Source organism: Elgaria multicarinata, chromosome 7 (genome assembly GCF_023053635.1).
Source record: "Elgaria multicarinata webbii isolate HBS135686 ecotype San Diego chromosome 7, rElgMul1.1.pri, whole genome shotgun sequence".
NCBI classification, from domain to species: Eukaryota; Metazoa; Chordata; class Lepidosauria; order Squamata; family Anguidae; genus Elgaria; species Elgaria multicarinata.
In genome coordinates this window covers 74,768,947-74,785,703 of record NC_086177.1, presented here as the reverse complement: position 1 = coordinate 74,785,703, position 16,757 = coordinate 74,768,947, and the positions used below count along the sequence as shown (strand labels likewise).

Below are 16,757 nucleotides of genomic sequence, written 5' to 3'. Positions count from 1 at the left end.
AAGCTGCAAGAAAGAATTTAAAAATTAGGATTTTTTTTCTTTACATTGTGGCTTTCAGTCAATGCTTGACTGAAAGATTTACTAGTGGAGTTTGATCACTTGTATTAGGTTAAACATATATCAATACATTTTAACAATTGTTCATGTATCCACATAATTCCCATCAATACCATCACGAAGATTCTCATAATACCATTTATGGTTTCCTCCTCTTAACGTAGAGAGCCGAGTAAAAGAATTAGGATAGTCTTTCACAATATAGCCACCACGTGGAGACTGTTCTAGGGCCAAATGAAATTTTACACTGCAGCTGCATGTAATGTTACCATGACGCCTGCTTCCCTCTTTCAATATACCCTTGGGAGGGGATGATTAGCAGTGGAGAAGCTGTGAGAATATTGCAAAGAGGAAGCAGCTTACAGACTAACACATGGTTTATATGCAGCACTAGCATACCTAAAACTGTATCTCCATGATCCATATGGCGAGTTTATTTTGTTTGCCAGATCGCCACAACACTTGTTTGCCTTCATATCATTATCAGATATTTCAAGCAGTGCTTTTTGTAGTGGATTGGCCCCTTAGCCACATGGTAAGGGGTCAATCGACATGGCAAGCAGCAACACACAAAGGCTCACTGGAGGCAGTTCTATGTGGCTTCCATATTGCCTTGGCATATCTTGCAATGCCTGAAGACAGTTACTTTTCTTCTAGTTCCTCATAACTGGAAATAAGGCCTCAGCTAGACCTACGGGTCTAGCGTGACGGAGGGGTGAAGATCTCACGATATTGTTATTGCAAGATCTCCCCCTCTGTTAAAATGTGGTGTGCGACGACCTTGAAGGAAAAGGACGTCACGCCTGCCATTTTGTTTGTTTTTTTCTTAAAGGAGAAGAGCGCAAGAGCTCTGCACCCTGTGTGTGGTTCCCAACTCCTCATGAGTCACCGGGAGGAGCCAGGACAAACTGTGATGCCCGCCCACATGTTCCGTGGTCTCGGGATTATCCAGACACTCTGGAAAAAGTGGGCTACAACTGTAGGGCCATATCTCGGGGAAAGGGAAGGATCATCCCTCCCTGTTCCCGGGAACCCCTTGTTTGTTTGTTTGTTTGTTTGTTTGTTTCAGTCATAGACCAGCACAACAGAAAACACCATCACAATAATATTAAAAATCCCAATATACAATAAAATACATACATAAAATCCATGAAACGTGGCAGTCTCAGCCTAAGTCTAAGGTGCGTCATGTGGATGCACAGGGACAATCCTGGGGCAATCCCCGGACTATTGCCCCGTCTAGCTATGGGCTAATAGAACCAAAAAGTTATCTCCATCTATTTATCTGGCTAAAGACATGTTACTTTATTTGGATTATATCTCTAGCATTTATTTACAAAGGAAGTTGTTCCTTTAACAATGGAGAAAGTTATTTTCTGGTTTGCAATTGTTCATTTTTTTTCTGATCATTTTCTCTTATAAATTTTCAAAAATATTATACAATATTTAAGTGTTACTCCAGAATCTGAAGAGATAACTCAAAGTTATTTTCCCAGTTTTAAACCTGTATTATAAGGAAAAATCATCCTGCAGTTAGGAAGGAATAAACAACAGAATTTATAAGAGAATTTCTTCCAATCCAAAATGTCTAAGACTAATTTCAAACTATTGGATTATAAGCAATGCATACTGCACTAAGCCTGTGTGTATGCACATTAGCCCACAGCAATTAAGCAACTAAAGCTTTAGGGTGTAATCCTTTGGAGGCTTATGAGCATCCTGAGCACAGGCTGGGGGAGAAGTGAAGGTGCTCTTCACTGCCTGTCCTCCTGCCCTGCATTCTTTGCTAGATGGGCTTTTTGGTCCATCTATCAGGGGTGTTCCAGAGGGAGAGGGAAAGAAGCTGGACAGCTCATGCCCTGGCCTATCCAGTCTTCTCCCCTCCCCACCCCTTTCCCCCCTCTCCAAGGTTGAGCTTCTGATCTTGAAAGCTAGTGAGGTTTTTTCCATGCCAGCTGCATGGGAGAGGCGGAGGTTAGATCTCCAATTCCTCCCTCCAAGATCAGAGGGCTGCCTCCAATCTTGGATTGAGAGCCAGCGTAGTTTAATGACTAAAGTGTTGGACTAGGAGTCGGGAGATCTGGGTTCTAGTCCCCACTCGGCCACAGAAACGCACTGGGTGACCTTGGGCCATGGAAACGCACTGGGTGACTTTGGGCCAGTCACAGACTCAGCCCAACCTAACTCACAGGGTTGTTATTGTAAGGATAAAATGGAGAGCAGGAGGATTATGTATGCCGCCTTGGGTTCCTTAGAGGACAAACGGTGGGATATAAATGCTATAACAAATAAATAAATAAATAATGAATTAGGAAATCTTAACCATTCTATAGCTCTGTAGACTGACTAGGAACCATAGGATTGCTCCCTTAGTTGGTTAATCTACCAATTAGACAAATAAATGCAATCCTATATCCACTTACTAGAAGTAAGCCTCATTAACTCAATGGGAGTTACACTGAATGGGAGGATTACACTGTAAAACATATAGGCCAACTAATTAAGAAGGCTGAATTAGATTGGTTTCTATTACAAATTATGACATTCTGACCCTTATAAAGTTTAAGTAAGTTTTGGAAATGTAACCGTTCCATTTGGAGAGGAATTTAAGGCAAAATCTACAATGGTCACCACAGAAATTGATCCCAGTGGAATTGTTTGGCTTTATTTCATCATCAAACATTTCTAGTAGTGGCTTGTGGTGGTATGAAGGAAAACTATATGTGTGTTGGCATTTGAGAAATGGCTTTTTTCTGTGGATGATAGTTGCTTAGTTATGCACTACCAAGAGGAATGTTGCTGGAATGTACCAGCAAAGGGTGAGCAGCTGGAATCCACCAGCCTCCACTGGTGAAGGCTCTGCTCTCTGTGCTATTATCCTGGGCTGCAAGGCAAGGGAGCACAAGAGACAGGGCCTTCTTAGTGGTAGTACTGCAACTTTGAAATGCCTTCCCAAAAGAGATCCATTGTGCTCGCGTTCTCTCTCTCTCTCTCTTTTTGCAGTTTTTCAATATGGAGACTGAAAAACTCTTAGCAGACCTTTTCTACAGCTGTGTTAATTCTTCTTTTTAACTTGGACTGCTTTTTTATTCTATTGTTCCTAAACTTGTGATCTTTTATTTGATATTGATTTTTTAAAATTGTATTATATTCTGTATTGTAAGACGCTACATTCTGTCTTCCATAAGCAGAAGAGTAGGGTAACAATATTAAATAATTCATTATCATAATTTCTAGGGAAAATATGTACTAGTCCAATCCTGCACATGTTTACTCAAACGTAAGCCCCACTGAGTTCAATGAACTACTCCCTGATAAGTATGCCAAGGGTGCAATCCTATGCACACTTTCCAGAGAAGGATTTATTAAAGAATCACCATGGCTTATTCACACATATATCACAGGTGGTCCAGATTGCCTACATTGTGCTTTTGTAATCCATCCTTGTTTTCCCAGCAGTTATCCTGATGCAGAAAATCTGTTAAAGTGGGAAAGAGCAGAACAGCTGCACATTTTCTTTGATGGTGTGGACAGGAAAATGCAGAATGTAAGCAGGGTCATAGCTGTTGTCCCTGTATGATATGTTAGAGATGCCCCTCTTTTCCATGATTGCTTGTGATGTATTTCCTGTCCTGCAGTTCCTTCCAACTCTTCAAAACGGCATTAGCAGCCACGTAATTAAATGTTTCTTTTGCTGCTTTACTCCCAGAATGCTTTGTGGTTAGCACCAGTACTGAAATCGCCTGCTTAACTTTGTAGTTTGCTTTGGTACTTTTTTCTTTTAAATAACGTTAGTGGTATTCCAAAAGAACAGGATTGTGCAAAGTGTATAAATTAAAAAAAAAAAACATTTTCAATTGCTTTAAAACGTTTTAAAATGTTTTAAATTGGAGATGGTAGTGATGGAGTATGGTGAGGATGGGCACTGAGGCTTTCTTTTTACATAAAAAACTAAAAACAAAGGGAGGAAAGCTTCTAGGGGCATGTCTAAACCATAGGGTGTAGGGGGAGGGAGGGGGAGGATTGTGGACTTACCACCTTCTGCAATCCTCCCCCAGCATCTAGACGGCTGCGTGACATCCCAGAAGGACATTGCAGTCGCCATTTTTTAAAAAACAACAATGAACAATGGAGAGGAGCACACTTGCGCTCCAATGCAAAAGTATTTTTTTTAAAAAAAAAACACAACCCAAACCCACTTCCCATCCCCCACCCCTGATGGGCACAGAGTGCCTCGTGCAGCTCCATGCCCATTTCAAGTGCCCCGCTACTCGTGGGGAGGATGGAATGACCTGGGAGCAATGGCTACATGGCCCGCTCTCCGCAGGATTGTCCCGGGACCATGGAAAAGTCAGGTTTTCCCCTATATCCCATGGAAAGTCCTCGCTCGTCCCGGGTTGCATCAAGTGGAAGCACAGTGACAATCCAAGGACTACCCCGGGATATAGGGCTGATATAGACATGCCCCAAGTTAAGCAAAAGAATGGAGAAGCAGGTTCTCCAGATGCAAAGAGATTTATTTGTACAAAGCCCAACGCATTTCAGCCTGTGCCTTTCAAAGGCAAGTGTATGACAGTTCATTGCTAGAAGAAAAACTGCAGACAACTTCTAACAAGTAAGCCCCCTGAAAAAGGCCTTTGAAAGGACAAATAAATCTCTTTGCATCCTAAGAACTTGCTTCTCCCTTCTTTTGTTTTTCTTTTTACATAGCAGCAATATGCTGCCAAGTGGGAAGGAAACCTGCTCAGTCCTTCAAAAAAGGAAAATGATGCAATCTTCATTGAGCTCTTCAAAATGGCATTAGCAGCCACTTAAAGTTTTGTTGCCTTTGCTGAAATCTTCTACTTAACTTTGTCGTTTTTTTAAATAAATAATTTTTAAAAAATGTATGTTAGTGGTATTCAAGAATAGACTTGTGCAAGGACTATACATTTTTTAAAAATTGTGTGAGACAGCTTTGTGATGTGGGGGGCGGGCGTTGAGGGGTTCTCTTAACACAGCAGGCAGAAGGAAATCTACTCCGTCTGCTCTCAGCTGCCTGCCAGTAGGACCCCTTTCTAGCAGCCATGTTTGTTGGGGAAACTGAGCAGGAAATTAGCAGAGAATGGCATGCTCTTTATTTCTAAGTACCACACTTCTAGTAAAAAAATATGTTCAGAAAAGCAGTGTACACAAGCAAGTTACACTCACCAATGTGCATGCCCCCTAATAGAGAAAGGTACTGTGGGAGGAGCAAGGGCAAGGATAGGGAAATGACACCTGGACACATTCTGTTATGGATCAGCCCCCTCATATGAATGCAAAATCCTGCTACACTGACAAAAATAGGGCTTGGTATGTGTCATGGGTGGCAAAACTGGTACAGATACTGCCAAACTGCAATATAGAGTCAGCCCTATTTAACTCTGTTGGAGTTGCTTCTGAGTAGACATGCACAGGATGGTGGTGGTAGATTACTACCTAGCTGAATACAGAGTTTGTTTCTGTTAGATTTATATCTTTAAAAAAGTATTGAACTTAAGAGGATTATCTCATTTTAAATTTAGGTACTACAGCTTAAACTGAATTGTGGATTGGTATGCTTTTGCATACTCGGTGCATGTATACTTGTGTAATTTATTTAATGCCCTCTGAGTGTTTAAATATGAACAAATAGCTCTGCTATCACTAACTGATTTAGGTGCATTGTGGGCAGGCATCAAGACAGAAGGTGGATTGTCACAAACACAGTCACCTGGACAGACAGGCTTTCTGAGTTATGGTGCAAGCTTTAGCACTCCCCAGCCGGGACAGGCTCCATACAGTTACCAGATGCAAGGTCTGTATAAATAATTAGAATTCATTTTATTTTTACCTATATTGGTTTATTTTATTTTAAAAAAAACAAAGATGAATAAAATTGAATCAGTTCAGATAACCAATTGAATATGATAGCGGTGTATTTTATGTGCAGAATTAGATCAATTTCAAAAGTGCTTAAATTACACTGTTGACTATGAATTAGCGGATTATATATGCAAGCCATAGATTTTAAAGGCCTGGTCAGTGTACACATTTTTAACATAACTATTTTATTTCATGATCCAAGTTTTCAAAATCATCTTTATTTTAAAATGTCATTTCTTAAAGAATAATTCTCTGTTGTGATTGAAAACATAGCAGTGTGTGAAAAATTGTATCAAGAGTATAAATATAAGCTGACTTGACTGCATCCCTTAGGTGCATTTTCTTTATCTGTGAATTTGAGATGACATTCCCTACAAGTTAACTTGTCAGAATGATTTAGTTAATGTTGGCAGTAAACTTTGGGAATTGTATAATTATTAGATGTTATCAGTTGTGTGCTTTCCCCCCTAACCAATTTAAATATTTATTTGATATTATACATAATAGCTAAGATGATATATATTTCTCTGTGCCAATAGTTATGGAAACCAGTTATTCTTAGGAACAGAGAAAAGAATTAAAAACTGACCAGAAACGTGATCTCTAAATTTAGACTGGGTCAGTAGGAGCTATGCAAGTTTGAGCCCCTTGGAAACCTTAGAACAGATGTTATGAAGCACAGAAGGCTGATGTATTAACTGGATCAGACTTCATTGGTGCTGAATAGCCTTTAAGATGTATTGATCTAATCCTTAGCCTGTAAGCAAGAGACCTTTTAAATCAACAGCAAACTAAGAATGGTAGAGGTGATGATCTGAAAAACATAGAATTGCAGAGGTGTATAAAACTATGCTTTTTTCTCCCTCATAACATTAGAACCTGGGCACATCCAATGAAGCTGAATGGTGGGAGATTCAGGATAGATAAAAAGAAGTGCTTAATTCTTCTGTGCATAATTAAACTATGGAATTTGCTTTCTCAAGATGTAGTGATGGCTACCAACTTGGACAGCCTTAAAAGAGGGTTAGACAGATTTATGAAGGATAAAGGATCTTGCTATTTACTGTTTTACGCTGTACAGCACCATGTACATTGATGGTGCTATATAAATAAATAATAATAATAATAATAATAATAATGATGATGATGATGATAAAAAGGGACTACTAGTTATGATGGCTGTACAATACCTCCAGACAGTATGCCTCTCAATACCAGTTGCTGGGGAGCATGAATGAGGGAGTGCTAATGCACTCATGCCCTTCCCATTGGTATCTAGTTGGTGACTATGAACAGAATGCTGGACTAGATGCCTACAGGAAAACTCCCTGAATTGCCAAAGTTGCCCTTTTAACCTTATCCTTAATCAATAAAGATTAATAGATTATAGATTAACAACGCAATCCTATGCTTGCCTACTCAGAATGAAGTCCCATTGAACACAATGAGGTTTTCTCCCAGGTACATGTGTGTAGGACTGTAGCCTAAAGATTAAGGGCAGTTACCAATGTTGGTAGCCATGTTAGAAGGCTATCAATGCCTTCTAGTCATGATGGCTATTTATTAATTACCTCCAGTATAAAAGGCAGGATGCCTCCATATGCCTTTTGTTGGGAAATATGAGTGGGAGGTTGCTGTTACATTCATGTCCTGCTTGTAGGCTTTCCATGGGCTTCTGCATGGCCACTATGCAAACAGAATGCTGAACTAGATAGGCCTTTAGTATGAGCCAGCACATCACTTCCTATGTTCTTAATAGTTTGAAACAGATATTTGATTATTTCTTAATATTAATATCAATTCAAACAGTCTGCGGTACAAAGTCTGTATACAGGGCAGAACGTCAGCTTTCTTATGGTTAAGGGGAATGTTACTTGTTTGAATGCACACTCACTTGGAATTCATACTTTATATCAAAATTTGACAAAACAACCTTAAAGCTTTAACATTAATGTCTTTTCTTTGAGATGGTATATTTGACATGGGGCAGGATTACTTTCAAACAACTCCCTGTATGATATGGTACTATCTTGCAAAAAGATAGTATCTCCATAGAAAGTAAATGTTTGAAATCTTGCATTAGTATATGTATGTTCAGAGAGCAATTCACTGTATTTTCATGCTCTCCTTAAGTATGAGAGGTGGGATAAGATCTGATAAGTCTTTTCTGATGAGGAACGTTGCAGGTTTGCTCATGTACCCTACATTATTCATTTTGAAAATTTATATACCACTGTTCATCAAAAAAGAGCCTAGAATGGTTAATAATAATAATAATAATAATAATAATAATAATAATAATAATAATAATAATTTTATTTGTTACCTGCCCCACCTCCAGGAAGAATATGAAATAGTATCAGCATTAAAATGCCAAAAACACCTCCTCTCTTGTCACCACATACCTCACCTTGAATGACATTAGAAAGAACATCAACAGATGACCTTAAAATCTGTACAAATTGATACGGACATGGGCATTTGTTATTTTTCAAGTAATTGTGAGTCTTAACAAACAGGAGCCAGTGAGTTCTTTTAACACTTGTCAGCAAGCACTTTGGTCCTTGTCATATGGCTTATACAGTGAAGACATTTCAATTTCTCTGGTGTTGAAGTAGCTCAGTGCAATCTCTCTACACTTTAAAATTTCCTAACCCAATGGATCTGTTTGTATGATAGCAATACAGTGGCAGTCACCTGCTGGCACATGCAAAAACTAAGTCTTGATTTAGCCATTGGGAATACTGTAAGATATACATGCACATGCAGAATTGCGAAGTTGGTGGTTTAGCTCACACCTGAAAATGATATTAGGTACCAGGGCCTTAATATGTATATGCAATATAATGACAGAAAACTAGTTTTGAATTATAGGGTTTATATTTTGTTTTAAATTTGCTATTATATGTTCTTGCTTTTCATTATTAATTTTGTAGAAATCATTGTATTACATTTAAATAATGTTTATTTTGCCTGTGTAACTATGTAAGGTGTCATCCATGTACTTGGCAACTTTCAGAGTTATACAGGCAAAATAAACAGGGTTCTGCATCCCATGAACTTACAGTTTAAAATAAACAATGGGGAAAACAACAAAGGCAAGGAGAGAGAATGGTTGGAAGGGAACAATGTGGGCAAATGCAGTTGCAAGTCTTTAAACTTGGTTTTTCAGTAAAGAATGAGATAGCTGGGAATGAGGATCAAGGAGATGTAGAAAGGCATGTTAATATCAGCATTTCAATAGTGCAAAAAGCAAATTCCTCATTATATATCTGTGCTAAATCTTAAATACAATGGGCAATATCCAACTATGACATTTTATTAGTGCAAATGTTGTTGCACTAGTGGAAATGAGGTTCAGAACTATGCGCAAGAGAAAAACAACAACTAAAGTTATGTTTGCACAAGCACGATTGTGCAACGGATTGTACAATGTGTTACACAAAGCATTAGCACAACTGTTTGCACAACTGGTCACACCAGCATAATGAGCAACTGGTTGCACAATGGAAAGATTCAGTGAAGCCCCACTAGCGCTATTTGAATTTGCGGAATGACAGCATTGGGTACTGCCCAATGTTCTCTGTTTATTCTGTTTTATCCTATTAAAAACCATATTCTGTACTCACCTATATTAAAAAAGTAATTGTGTGTTGTTATATATTATGATACATATTGTTAAATGTCCCAATATTTGTTTGGGAATGTGCATGTATAGTTATTGTGTACTTTAAAAATACTGACTCAAGTCAATAAGATTAGCACTCATCGGAACTCTGCATATATGTTTTTTAAGGTTGTCCCCCTTGTTCCATATCTGAGCCTGCTGTTTATGGAGTAACAGAAGTAGGTTTCAGTTGGCATGCGTGGGGCGTGGGGGGAATGCTTTTAAGAATATTAATATCCCTATGGTGTGAATGCATAAACTTATGGTCTTCTATTCATGAATCCAATATTTGTACTGGTCTAAGTTGAAAAGAGTTGTAAAGATCTTCTTAAAAACAGGAACAAAAGGTTTATAAAGTTACCTGCCTGTCATAGGTTTGCCTTTGGACAAAACAGATGACTTCTGTTTCATTTTACAATGGGCCCTGATGATGCCTACTGGCCCATAGCTTCTGTAAAAACAAATAGGGAGGGTATGGGGATATCCTTTCTAGAAGTAGTGAACAAACCTCTTCATGTGGAGTGATCCCAGCATCCTTCATGAGCCAACTATTTCAGCACGGTTTGTTACATTTGTAATCTTTAATTTTTAAAGTTGCAAAATGTTTCATTTTGTTGTAAGATTTGATATATCATGAGGTTAGATAGGACACTTAATGCTTTCATTGCTTTTAACCATCTCATTCAAGAGCAGCGTGGTTTTGTGCCTTGACATATCTTGTTAAAATGTGGCAAACTTTAAAGAATTTTTAAAGTAGTTATAAGCAAATGGCCCTGGGTGGTCCACGTAGCAGTTTTCAGAAACCTGTTTCACATTTGTTATGGTCTGTGAGACCTTAGCTGTTCTCCATAGGAGTCAGTAATGGCCATAAGATGAAAGAGATGTTTCTTATAATATGCTGGCCTAGGTGCAATAACAGTTTTCATTGATTCTTGTGAACTTTTATGGTTATGAATATCTCTTAGACCATTGCATAGTTCCAAAAGAAACAGTAGCTAACAAGAATCTTAGCCAAGAAACATTGCCAATTATTGTCTCTAAATATTGTACCAAATACATGGTCTCTCATGTTTACTCTTTCTTTCATATTAATAAAGTCTAACAGAGTTGTATGTCAATTTGTTTTATTCCATGTGTTTTTTGTGTGAAATGTCCAAAAACTCTTATGAAGTAAAGTGTATTTGAAAATTGTGCTGATCTTTCAATCCGAAAGTAAATTATTGTCAGTCAATGAAATTGGCAAACTTCCCATTCATTTTAATGGATCTCCTCTAAGTAGGACTAACACTGGATACAGCCCAAAAGGTTAAGGCCTCAGCTAGACCTATGGGTCTAGCGCGACGGAGGGGTGAGGATCTTGCGATATATTTATCATGAGATCTCCCCCTCTGTTTACATGCGGCGCACTACAGCTTCAGATGTCGCATCCGCCATTTTGTTTTTTTTAAAGAAACAGGAGTGCATGAGCACTCGTGCACTCAAAGGTAAGTTGTTGGGTTTTTTAAAAAAAATCCCTGCTCCACCTCACCCCACCCCCAATGGGCGCAGAGCTCCTGAGGAGCTCTGCGCCCCATGCGTGGTTATGCCTCTGTATACCGGTTGCTGAGGAACACAATGGGAGGGTGCTGTTGCACGCATGTCCTACTGCTGGTTGGCCACTGTGTGAATAGTATGTTGAACTAGATAGGCCTTTGGTCTGATTCTGCATGCTTCTTCTTATGCTCAAATACAGCATGATGTTTAGAAATTATACCATATCACTTATAGCCATAGTAAGGTTTTTGAGGACTAGGAGGTTTTCCTTTTCTTCCACCATTATTTTATGCTAGTGGCTTTTATGGTTTTAAGAAATTTCTTTTGAGTAATAGGAAATTATTATAGTTTCCAATTTACAGGGAAAGGAAACAAATGTTCTCATTTGTTCCTTTTATTTAGTTTTCATGTTGATATTGCTGCTCCCGACTATGGCATTTCTTAGTAATAAATAGCAAAGGAAGATTATAGGGATATTTTACTACTTCAGGGCATCTTTACCTCCCTGGCAATTTTTTTTATCCTTCTAGCAAGCTTTCTGCATTTATCTTTTGCTTGTCCCTCCTCCACACACTTTTGACTCTAAGTGTCCATATGTTCAAATTTGCTTTTCGACCTAAAAAGAGGTTGCTGCCCTTTTAGAAGTACAACTTTGTAGATAAAGGCATTAGAGCAAGAGGGCCAGCCCATCTGTCCATTTTTATCCACTAAAGTTGAGAGAGGATTTCAATGTCGAGACACATTTAGGCAGCAGCCTTTCTACTTGAAATGTCATGTAATAGCACTCTGAGTGTCAGGAGCAACAGTAACTCTTCAAGGAAAGAGAAAAGTGCTGCCTAAGGCTGTATACTCTAGAACATTTTAATGAACTATAATTATCTGTGCAACTATTGGAGAAGAAAATAAATTTCACAGATCTTTGGGTGAAAAAAAGGTCCTTTGTGTGCCTATAGCATAGAGGAAAATGTAATAGTAATACCAAAGGTTTTCATTCTCAGAAATATAAAATGTCAATTTGTCCATCTCTTGTCCTAATGTCCATTTCTTGACTGAAATGGACATTCAGGATTCTTTGTTCCTCCCAGGACCAGGCAAAAAAAGAAGTTTTTTAAAAATAATAATTTTAAGATATGTTGTAATTACATTTATGCATAAGTCTGTCTAACTAACAATCAGCAGAACATTTTCCAAGTAAACCTTAGTAGGATCACAACATGTTGTTTTACATTTATTTAAGAGGTGGTATACAGCCAAGTTGCACAATTAAAAGAATCACAGTATGCAGCTATTGCTTTGGAGGTGGAGACAGCAGGTGGAGATCACATATATTAATGTTCTCCTATATGTTTTTTTAAAACACTTTTTTCTCCACACAGAAAACTATTTCTGATAGTTGGTGATTTTCTGTCCACAGGGAGTCCTTCATACAAGGAAGCATGCTATCACATGAATTTCCCACCTGTAGCTTGAAGTAATATTCAATATGTTCTGTGTCATGTGACTTTGCTGATCAATTAGCTTGACTGTCATAGCTATCGAAAATAGACAAAAACAAAAAACCAAGTTTTTATTGTACTCCTAATGCATTCTGTTTTAATAACTTCTTAACATTCAAATATTATAATCTAAAATTCTGAAAACAACTATTTACCACCTCATTCATAGTATAATCTGTTCCAGTACTGGTGACAACCAAAGTAAATTAATTATTATATCAACATGGGTTTGTTTGTTTTAAGTATCATGTCACTATTGATGCATTGTGGTGTTCTTTTCAAATATATATTGGCTGCTGGTACAACTTTATCTTAATTTGTTTGTTTCAGGGAGTAGTTTCACAACATCATCTGGAATATATGCTGGAAATAATTCACTTACAAATTCTACTGGGTTTAATAGTTCACAACAGGTAAATATATATATAGATATATAAAATTAAATGGCAGAGTGCCAAAACTTTATTTTGAAAAAGAGATTACAAAAGATATACTTCACCTTAAATAAGCTTGTGAAGTTATTTAGAATCTCAAGAACGACTTCGAAGTTTGCTTTATCAGCTCCCCTTTTATCTTATATTTGTTTTAAATTTTACTATTTCATATTTATTTTCAAATCTGCAATGTTTTGTTTATGCAAAATAAATAAAATTTAGATGGCAGCGAAGTTGAAGCAAATGTTTGCACTTATATTTTGAAACAAAACAAAAACTAAGAAGTAGCAGCATGTTGACGGGAAAGTCTAATGCAGCTTTTTCCCCCCCACTCTGCTAGGAATATCCATCTTACCCCAGCTTTGGCCAGGGTCAATATGCACAGTATTATAACAGTTCTCCATATCCTTCACATTATATGACAAGCAGCAACACCAGTCCAACAACCCCTTCATCCAATGCGACATACCAGCTTCAAGAACCCCCATCTGGCATCACAAGTCAAGCAGTTACAGATCCTATGGCAGGTAATTTGCTCAGATTTTATTGTCCCTATAGGCCACATTTTTGGCGTTTGAATGTTTGTTTTAAAGAATCCCTAATTTATGGTACCATATACGCTGTATACAGAAAGGGTGGGTTCAGAGTATGGTAGTGTGGAGAGAGGTTTTTAATGCAGATTTTCCTATAGTTGCCACATAAAATAATCTATAAATGGCAGCAGTAAAAGAAAAAAGTAAAACCATGGATTATAAAATGTGAAATAATCTTTATGAATACTGAGGGCCTTACTTGGGAGAGACATGTGTATGATTGTAAATCTTGATCGGAGGCGGAGTCTCCATATTTAAATAATTGATTTTCTATTGTCATAAAGAGAAAAGTTCTATCAGGTAATATTGATACAATGTAGGTGAATGGATGTATGTACAAATATGACATCTGCTGAAATTCCCTTTTCTAGACAACTATTAAAGATACAGGAGCCCTGTCCACCTTTTCATATGGTCACCCTACCTTAGAGTAAGAAGAAGAAGAAGAAAAGCTAGAGGAGGGAAACTATATATAAAAAAAGAGCCCAGGGAGGACTGAGCATGAACACATAACGTTGAGTGTCTGCTGGGGGTGAAAAAAACAGAAAACTGAGGGGGAGGGTGGTTAATGGAGTGTCCCAGAAAACGGAGTGTCCCAGAAAACGGAGTGTCCCAGAAAATATCATGGCTGGCTTGCACCCTGACCAGAAGCACTCCATACTGCAACATTTTGTTGCAGATCCTACCTTTGATTTTCTGTTTTAAAGGCATTTTCTGTAATTTTTATATTTTTAAAAGGAATATTAACACTGTGATTTGGCAAACTTATTTCTAACCAAAATGTTTTCTTTTTGAAAGTCCTGTCCAAACTTTTACAGAAAAAAAATCATACACATAGGAGTTAATCTACTCCACAGTGGTCACAGCATCCACAAATGAAGGAATTCTCAAGGGGAATAACAGAAACCTATTTTCTACATAGTTCTTGATTTGGAAATGTGAGACACACTCAAGCCTCCTCTTCCCCATAACAATCTAGTGCAGCACCTGTATTAATTGCATTAATGCCATATAAGGATTCCTCTGTGAGCAGCACTGTGGTTCTTGGATGGAACCAAAATGTTAATGGTTTTTAAAAAGTAGTTTCTAAGAGTTTGATAAGCCATTCAATGATGTAGCAAAATAATTATGATTTGTTAAGGTTTGAGGAAGTTATTAAAATATTGTTTATGAAGTGGACGGCATGAATACATCCAGGGTTTCTGTGTCTGCTTTAGCATATGGGACATCTTTGTCCTCCTCAGTGATGCACTTACATAGGAAGCTGCATTATCCTGAGTGTTCTGTTTCAAAGACAGAGTCCTCTAATAGTATGTGTTTTCAAAACACGTAGCCTCCTCTAAGTGTCAACAGAGAAGTGTAGTAATGGTAGTAATGAACAGCAATAAGGGGCACAGCTGAGAAGCAGCTTGTTAGGCAGTTCACAAAATCTAAGCAATGGAGACACAGAGGCGAAGTCAGATTCACTCCAAAGTCATTCACGAAATCCAGTTCAAGTCAGGAGTTTCAGGATACATGAAGCATGCGTGGATACTGACAACACAGATAACAATGCTTTTGCCAATGACGGCTTGACCAGCCTTGCTGCCTTTTATACAAGCCATAGTCTGGACACACTCAACTCCCAGCTGCAACTCATCTGCAAGCTTTCCAGTGAAGCCAACTGTATAAAGAACGCCTTCACAATGCCAGGTTCCTGGACTGGAGCCATGCTCTTACCTTAAAGGGCTGGGCCTGCCCTCTGTGCTTCATACGTCATCTTTCACGAGGGCTGGGCTGACTGGACACTGCATTTCTGGTTCAGAATCTGAACCATCTGGGGAAGGAGAAGGCAGAGGAGAATGCTCCAACCAACATTCCACTAGGCGCTGCCTCCTCCTCAGCTGCACATCCAACACTTTCCAACAACCACAGATCTCCATTTGGTCTTAATTCAGAAAAATTGTGTCCATCTTAAACTATTGTTAGTTTTAAAGAGCCAGGATCAAACCATGATTAAATTTTACGGCTTGTTCACTCAGTGTAGTTTACAGTAACCAGAGTGTTGATTTTATTGTTTTAAAAACTGAGCACACAACTCTAGTCTCAAGGTTTTATGTTGATGTTATTTATTTCACTTTCTGAGGCTTTAATTAAACGTATAAAATTTCTATTCAGCTTTAACAAATGGGGTATTGTATAGCAGGCATTGTAATGTTTTGGTTAAAACCTTTTTGAGGAGTCAGTAATATTTGTATAAAGTCATGAATTAATTTCTTTAAAATCACATTATCAGCTTTATTTTATATGGATGTCTACAGTGATATTTATTGAATCAGATTTCTTTTTGGATTCGTTTTACTTTGGAATGTATATACAAAGCTGCACAGTACTGATGTGTCAGATCAATATGATGCCAGAAAATACACTGCTGACACCCAGAAATGTTAAAAAAAAAAGCTGTGGTTGGTTGTTGGGTTGTTGAGGGTGGCTAACAAACCACACTGCATGGTTAACAAGCAGTTAACCATGCAGTGTGTTAGTGTGTTCAGACAACACACTAACCCCCACAGTTCAACAACAATCCACACTCAGCCATTGTGTGAGGGTTAGTGTATTTCCTTCTTTTTAAAAGAAATTAAACTTACTTCACTTAACTTTAGCAGTTAGATAAAGTTAGAAAAGAACAATAACTATGGAGCAGCATGATTGAACAACAAGAAAATAGCACACACACACACTTCTTTATTGTGATACATAGATCCATGAAAAAGAACAAAGAACAAGAATCAAACATGAAATCATACAGTTAGAGCTATTACCTGGCAGGGGAGACACCATGATCACGAAAATAGCAAAGAACCCTGCCCTTATGGACTCCCAGGCAACTACTATAAAGTATAAAGTACATTGATGGTGCTATATAAATAAATAATAATAATAATAATAATAATAATAATTTTTAATTCTTTAGCAACACCTTTATTAAAAAAAAAACATTAACAGTGCCATCCTATTCATGTCTACCTAAACATTAATCTCACTGAGTTCACTGGAATTTACTCTCAGGTAAGTATGAACTCACTGGGACTCACTTCTGACTAGATAGACA

General features: G+C 37.9%; 1 protein-coding gene across 8 annotated transcripts in view; it reads left to right on the top strand.

Annotated features, from left to right (window-relative positions):
- EYA1 (EYA transcriptional coactivator and phosphatase 1) overlaps positions 1-16,757 on the top strand; it is a 114,338-nt gene that overhangs the window by 28,622 nt on the left and 68,959 nt on the right. For 5 of the 8 annotated variants that reach the window (XM_063130836.1, XM_063130834.1, XM_063130833.1 and 2 more), the window contains 3 exons: positions 5,738-5,875; positions 12,970-13,052; positions 13,414-13,600. In XM_063130836.1, coding sequence (XP_062986906.1) covers positions 5,738-5,875; positions 12,970-13,052; positions 13,414-13,600 — 408 coding nt within the window. The remainder of the gene's footprint in view (positions 1-5,737; positions 5,876-12,969; positions 13,053-13,413; positions 13,601-16,757) is intronic. The other 3 variants (XM_063130838.1, XM_063130837.1, XM_063130832.1) reach the window with 1 other exon arrangement.